The sequence below is a fragment of the Cicer arietinum genome, chromosome 6, assembly GCF_000331145.2.
Source record: "Cicer arietinum cultivar CDC Frontier isolate Library 1 chromosome 6, Cicar.CDCFrontier_v2.0, whole genome shotgun sequence".
NCBI classification, from domain to species: Eukaryota; Viridiplantae; Streptophyta; class Magnoliopsida; order Fabales; family Fabaceae; genus Cicer; species Cicer arietinum.
The window spans coordinates 7,098,743-7,105,854 of NC_021165.2; the positions used below are offsets into that span (position 1 = coordinate 7,098,743).

General features: G+C 36.1%; 2 protein-coding genes across 6 annotated transcripts; one reads left to right on the plus strand and one right to left on the minus strand.

The window, feature by feature from the left end:
* Window positions 1–994: 994 nt before the first annotated feature.
* On the minus strand, window positions 995–4,363 carry LOC101498299 (probable serine/threonine-protein kinase WNK7). Of its 5 annotated transcripts, none has more exons than XM_012716785.3 (8): window positions 4,209–4,362; window positions 3,833–3,934; window positions 3,692–3,729; window positions 3,218–3,445; window positions 2,896–3,116; window positions 2,557–2,714; window positions 2,037–2,472; window positions 995–1,949 (listed from the first exon to the last, which is right to left on the minus strand). In XM_012716785.3, the coding sequence occupies exons 2-8, from the start codon at window positions 3,932–3,934 to the stop codon at window positions 1,240–1,242; spliced, it is 1,893 nt and encodes a 630-aa protein (XP_012572239.1). In that variant the 5' UTR covers window positions 4,209–4,362; the 3' UTR covers window positions 995–1,239. The 5 variants fall into 5 exon arrangements, with proteins under 5 accessions (XP_012572239.1, XP_012572238.1, XP_012572241.1 ...); XM_012716784.3 differs by having other exon boundaries at window positions 3,833–3,947; window positions 4,209–4,361; XM_012716787.3 differs by lacking the exon at window positions 3,692–3,729 and having other exon boundaries at window positions 4,209–4,363.
* Window positions 4,364–4,503: 140 nt separating this feature from the next.
* On the plus strand, window positions 4,504–5,764 carry LOC101498636 (transcription factor MAMYB). The gene has a single exon (XM_004503904.4). The coding sequence runs from the start codon at window positions 4,575–4,577 to the stop codon at window positions 5,493–5,495; it is 921 nt and encodes a 306-aa protein (XP_004503961.1). The 5' UTR covers window positions 4,504–4,574; the 3' UTR covers window positions 5,496–5,764.
* Window positions 5,765–7,112: the final 1,348 nt, after the last annotated feature.

Below are 7,112 nucleotides of genomic sequence, written 5' to 3' on the forward strand. Positions count from 1 at the left end.
TTATTTTTTAATAAAAAATACAACTATTAAATATGTAAATATAAAAAAAACTCAATTATAAATACCAAAAAACTCAATTAAATAACAAAAAATAAATTATCAAAATAAACTTTAAAATAATCAATTAGTTCTTTAAATTATTTTATAATTTCACTTTTATACGGTAAATTTTCTCTCCCTTCATTTTGCCTCTTAAGTAACAAATGTTACTTCTTTTAAGTATCAATTATATCTTTCAATTTTTTTTTCTTTTCATTTTAGTTCTTTAAATTATAAATATTAAATATTTTGCTATTCTTAATTATATAACTCTTGTAAAAAAATTATAATATTTAAACTTAGTGATGACAACATAATCCGCGTCAACGGGTATTCACCCGAATCCATTTGATTTGGGCAGAAAAAAATCTCATTTGATTGAGTGTTTTTTTCGAAATTAAAATTTGTAGGTAAAGACGGGTTTAGAGGTGGTAATATTCACCCTACTCCCGCATCCGTGTACAAATAATATCATTGTAATTTTTAAATTTTATATACATATACATATTGAATATCCTTAATTTTTAAAATATTAAAAATTATAATTTTATCTCTATAGAATATATTTTTAATTTTATTAGTGTCTAATAATTATTTTGTTATATTAATTATAATAGATTATTATAAATTTATATATATAAGTAGGTGCAGATCGGGGAGGGGAAACCCGAACTCCATTGCGGACATGGATGAGAGTTTAAATTTCACACCCGTTATACAACAGAGGCGGTGTAAATTTTCTCTGATTAGTCGGATACAAAAATGGAAGAGGCAAAATCTACTCCGACCTACCTCAGTTGCCATGCCTACTTAGACCCTGGACCCATTGGTCATTTGAAATGGTGAACATACGTTAGACTAAACTTATTTGAAATCTAGAATCAACCCACAAGATAACGATTCAAAAAATGAAAATATAAGTAAAAGGAGTTTTGTAAGACTCATGTACAATAGGTGGACGGTGTCAAGAATAACTTCAATAAACCATTTGGAAAGAAAAACACCTTGCGACAATAAAAGAACATTCTCCTCCACTGCGCTGTATTTACATGTCTCTTCACGGGTATGAAGAGAGCAGGGGACATAAAAGGTAACTATTAAAAAGACTAGTAAATTCTTCTATGCCCCCAAACAAAAAGAAATAGTAGTAAAATACCAAAATTTGTACTCAAAAAAAGAAAAGAGTCTACTGAAATCATTCTATGATACTATCTTCTCTGACATTCTCTTTTTAATCTCCTCGATGGCCAGGTTTCTTCTTCTGGATAAATCGCTAATTGCCTCTTGATATTTCTGTTCAATAATTTCTAACTCTGCTCTCAACTCATCATCAGGTTCAGACAAGGAGGAAACACTAATAGGATAACTTGAGATGCTCATCACACTGCTGCTTCCCGTGTCGAAAAACTTGCTTCTATAATCAATTGCTTCCCCAGTTTCAGATGCAAACGAGCTAAGACTCACTCCATCAAATCCTGATTCAGCAGACATAAATGAAACCATAGAAAACTTATCATTGATGTCTGATGTTGCAGAAGCATAGGACATCTCAGAACACAAATCCATATTGTCGAAGCTCCCTTTTGCAGCCAATCTTCCAAATGAGGTTGAGGGACCTGCATCTTCAGCCACATTTTCAGCATAATGTTTTGAGTTTCCTTTGTCTTTAGCCAACTCCGCATCTCGTTGTTGGCTAGCATTAGTCCATTTACCATTTACAGAAACCAAATTATCAATTGCTACACAAGGTTTCCATTCAGGAACCAAATTCATCAACAACAAATCGATTAACTCAGCTATAAATTTTACATTCTGATCAGAAAGTTCAAGTTGCTCAACCATTTCGCTTGAAACTGAGACAGCAGTATCACTGTCAAGGTAGAAGATGAAATGGATATTTCTTGCTTGTCCTGCATATAAATGGCAAAGAATGTAACATTCTGCCAACAAATGTAATAGTCATTAAAGAGTTGAAATGAGCTATAAGTTATACTGACCACTTTGATCAGCTATCCGCAGAACTAATGATACAGAGTTCTCATCATTTCCATCACCTTTTAGAAAGAAGGTATCACCTCCCTTCAACCTTCGTATTTCAACACTTCGAGAACATGATGCATCAACTTTGGAATTACCAAGTACAGTAATTACAGGAAGCTCGTTAGTGTCACCAAGATCCATAGAAATGGCCCCATTACGTGCACTAGCAGGACCTTCTGACATCATACATCTGTTTTCAGTGGCTCCCAATTTGCGAAAGACAATATCCGGCAATGGAAAAGAAATGCTTTTTGTTGAACCATTCACTTGAACAAAGGGATCCATCAGAAGATCCTTTGCCGACAATCTTTGGGATGCTGGAACAAGACATTTCTCGATGAATGATTTTATCTCTGGATCTATCACTTTAGAAAGAGCAACGGGCTTTATACCCTGCAGAATGATATACTGTGAATGACCATATAGTCCATTAATAGCCTGCACAAGAAAGAACACTGAAAATACCACAATACTCACAGATGAAACCTTCTTGTATATCTGTGCCGAGTTTCTGCACTCACTGTAAGGATACTCAGAAGTCACCAACTCAAGCATGCACATACCAAATGAATATATGTCAGCTAATTCGTTGTAATTTTCGTCATACATCTCAGGTGCCATAAACTCCGGAGTTCCTACCAGGATATCATAGGTGTAAATATAATAGGTACGGGAATAAACAGCAACAGGACAAAGCAGCAAGAAAAAGGGTCTACTACTATTCCTGGCGCTATGGGATTGTATACAAATATTATTTATGATTTAACTATACAAGGATTAACATATATTAGTCAGAAAAAGAAGTTGCTATGTTACCAATAACACTCTTGGCATTAGCCTTTGTCAAGGAAGTCGCTAGCCCCAAATCTCCAATTTTAACTTCTCCTTGGTGACCATTGATAAATATATTATCACATTTCAAGTCCCTATGTATAATTGGTGGGTTATGACTGTGGAGGTAGTTTAAACCCATTAGAATCTGTCTTGCCCATCTTTTGACTGCCTTCATGTCAATCTTCTTGTGTTTTTTGCGATACCTAAATCATGCATTGCATCCACTAACAGAATGGTTGATCTCACAATTAAATAAAAGGCACAAAGAAATTAATGATACATATGAATGGGATATTGGACATACTGTTTGAGGCTACCCGAGGTAAATAGCTCAGTAATCATATTAACAGTTTTGCGCTTGTCATCGATCCAAGAATTGTAGAATTTTACTATGTTATTGTGCCTCAGCGATTTTAAGAGAAGCACTTCCGAGTATAGCCTATCTAAGTCACCCGGTGACTGTAACACCTCATCAATCTGAACCTGGCCCCATGCAACTTCAATTCCATGGACCTCATCAAATGCCCTGTAACTGATTAATCACAAATTATGGAAAACATATACACCTTGAAATTGAAACAGATCAACTCCATTAACAAAATTATTCTTTATCTTAAGAGCAAAATGCATTGTATTATGTTCTAAACTTTGCTCCGCATTAAAAATGATAAACCAAAAAATCATCTTACAAATGTAGTGCTGCTCTACATAATCCAAATATAATAAAGAAATAAGGAACATACTCCTATATGTTAAGAAAGCGAAAAATAATGGATACACAGTTTTGAAGGCTCCTTTGCCGATCACTTCTTTATACTGTTGAAGAAGCAAAAAGCAGAATCAGCCTACTTCATTTTTATTAATTTATCCCCAAATAAAAAAAAAAAGTACAAATTAAAATCATAGCCAATTGCATTACCTTGATGTAGCGACAAGTAGGATCAATTTCGAGAACATCAGGATCAGGTGGCTCCGGATGCCCTGCACCCTCTTCCGAGCTTTCCGTGCCGGCCAAACTCATCTATACAATCAAGCTAGGTCAACACAGCACTAATCATAATCCGCCATTGAAATCAAAATAATCAACGAACAATAATTGAACAACGATTGGTATCAAAATTCTAACAAATAGTAGCATTCATAATTGAACTAAGTAAATCACAATCAGAATAAAACCAGATTCAAAAACTAAAAAACCAATCGAGAGGATGAATTTCAATTTTCAACAATGCACTTAGTTCCGGTCACAATAATTTGACATTAATGTTATTATTAATTTTTGTCTTTTTTTTTACCTGTACAGCAAGCCCTTGTTAGAGAAAATAGAACCCTAATGGGAGCAAGACAGAAAACACCTCATCATGATCTCCTAAAAACAGAAAGGAAAGAAACGAAAAGTTAAAACGAATAAACGACTCCCTCTATTTATACTTATCCATTTCAATCATCATCTCTGTTCCCGTGTCATTTTCATCCACATCACATCGCCGCCAAGCCATGTGGTATTGGGATTTGAACCCGAACAAAATATAAAATTAGGCCCAATAACCGGCCCAATAAAAAATTAGATTAGAACTAAACGACGACGTTTTACATTTCCCTTTCATTTCTTTTTTCACGGTAAACGCAGAAGTAAGATTGTGAAATCTGTGATTGTGAGAATGGAATTCTTAGACGAAGACGCGAAACCGAAGTTCTTGTTTCAATCCGGTGCACACGCGGTCACTGAATCACAGCCTTACGAGAAACCAACGAAACCGTTTCTCTTCGTAACCGTTTCACTCTCTTCACTCTTCTTCGCTCTCGCTTTCTTCGTCTTCCAATCCGAACCTTTCAAATCGATTCTCTTATGGTTCTCCCTCTCTCTCCTCATCGGTCCTTTCGCACCTATTTCGATCACCGGCGGAGATTTCCGCGTCGGCCGTGGTCACGTCGTCAATTTCCCCGATCAAGAGACATCAACTGCCGACAGGATTCCGCAGCGCCGATCCAAGCCGCGTAGATCGGAGGAATCATCCGCCGTTGTTGTACCGGCAAAATTAGTTTCTAACGGAGGTGCATCTGAGAATCGCAGAGGAAATGGAAACGGAAACGGAGTGGCATTGGCGGCGGCCGCGGTGGAGGAGGAGAAGGAGAAGGAATGGAATGAAGATGACATTGAGATTCTGAAGAAGCAGATGGTGAAACATCCCGTGGGGAAACCGGGAAGGTGGGAGGCGATAGCGGGAGCGTTTAACGGGAGGCACAAGACGGAGAGCGTGATAAAGAAGTCGAAGGAGTTAGGGGAGAAGAAGGTTGATGATTCGGATTCGTATGAACAGTTTCTGAAGAAGAGAAAAGCTGTGGATAAGAGAGTTATTGAAGAAGGTGAATTGGCGAATGTTGAGAAAGTTGAAAGTAGTTGGAGTTCCGGTGAAGACATTGCTTTGTTGAATGCTTTGAAAGCGTTTCCGAAAGATGCTGCAATGAGATGGGAGAAAGTTGCTGCTGCTGTTCCGGGAAAATCAAAAGCAGCTTGTATGAAAAGAATTACTGAATTGAAGAAAGGGTTTCGAAATGCAAAATCTCCATCCGATGTGTAGATTCGAAATTTCACAAGATTTGTTATCTTGGTATATGGATTGATGAACACGTAACTCGTGCGGATATTTTTTTTATTCTTAGTTATTTGAGTTATGAATTGTTTTGATTAGTCATACTTTGCTTGTTCTTTTTGGATTAGATAGCTTTATTTGTCATTATTAAGTTAACATGTGAAATCTATTTGTGTAACTTCATTGAATAAATAGAATGAACAAGATGTATTCAGAATATTTTTTATTGTGAAAATATATGTTTACTTGATCCAGAATTCCAGACATAATGGCATTGCTGTGACTGCGAATCATAAAAGTTATTGTGCCGTTGTTGTTCTTGTGTTGATTTATCTTTGAAATTGCCGATTGTTGAGATCGGTAAAGCTGTTCCCATTTTCTGAGATATGAATTCTTTCCCTTTCAACTTTTTTTTTACAGAATGGTTGATTGGTTGTACATGTTGGGTCCTTGTTAGTTTTTTTTTTAATAATTATTTTGGCTCCCCTTGTTGCCAAACATGTCCCTAGTCTAGTTTGTTTATCGTTGATTTTACTCTACTGTCAAGAATGTTTCAGATGAAGAGGCTTCCATTTCAATATCCTATTATGTGATCTGTATGCAGTTTTATCTTGTGAAATGCATCTATATTGATTGGTGAAAATGTATGCAATGGAACTTTCTATTGCTATTGTGTGCTTACCGTTTCAAACATGGGCTGATTCCTTAGTTGTACCCCTTTACTTGGGTTAGGTGAAATTTGGGCATGTCATGTGGTAGCAACTCCTTGGTAGCTTTGATACTTTTTCTAACTTTTAAGTAATCTTAATTGACTTTTTTTGCTCGCATAATTTCTGTCAACTGTTCTACTTCCCAATAACAAAGTACTGTATACATCTTTTTCCTGGTTACATCAGTTTATTTGGCTGTTGAAAAGTTGCATCTTTTTCCATTATTAAAAGCTTTTACCAAGTCTGCAAGACTTGTCTGTTGGTGACATTTGTTCTCTTGGAACTTTCCTTGTCACGGTCTCTTATACTGAATGACAGTAATAAAGGAAGTATTATACATACGGCAAAAGGGAATAAACATCATCTCTCGGTGCCTTGTTTCGGTTTGAATTGTTATGGCTTATGGTAATAGTAGCATGCTAATTTCAGCAGACAATTGGTCAATATAATAAACTGGATGGTTCTTTTGAACTGTTAAAGTGTATCCATCTTGCAGACTGCTAAGTTGCAGTAATTTGTAAACTCTTGGTGTTGTGTTACCACCACCAAGTGCTAGGTGGTATGCTGGTAGTTAAGGATATGTTGCTCTCGGCATTTTATCAGAAATCTTGAAACCATTCAAAGTGCTTCATGTATGGATCTTGTCTTTCTTCTGGCAGTAACAACTGTTTTGAACATAAACTAGGCAAAAAAAATCGCACAACTCATCTGTCTTATTGCACAGTTAACACTTGCAGCTTTTACTCCGAAAATTTTCAGTTCCTTATTTGCTTCCATTCGGTGCCTATTTGCTTTGAAATCAAGCTCTCTTTTCAGGTAGCTACGAGCCTGTGACTATTTTAATCCAGTTGAGCTATATCTGGTAGCTGTGACTATTTAATCCATACCATGAAAG

What these genes read in the sequence shown, in the direction of transcription:
- LOC101498299 (XM_012716785.3), bottom strand. Translation starts at nt 3,934, where the DNA reads ATGAGTTTGGCCGGCACGGAAAGCTCGGAAGAGGGTGCAGGGCATCCG. An exon ending in CTACTTGTCGCTACATCAAG is followed by an intron (nt 3,730 to 3,832) that starts GTAATGCAATTG and finishes CTTCTTCAACAG; the next exon opens with TATAAAGAAGTGATCGGCAA. An exon ending in ACCTCGGGTAGCCTCAAACA is followed by an intron (nt 3,117 to 3,217) that starts GTATGTCCAATA and finishes TGCATGATTTAG; the next exon opens with GTATCGCAAAAAACACAAGA.
- LOC101498636 (XM_004503904.4), top strand. Translation starts at nt 4,575, where the DNA reads ATGGAATTCTTAGACGAAGACGCGAAACCGAAGTTCTTGTTTCAATCC.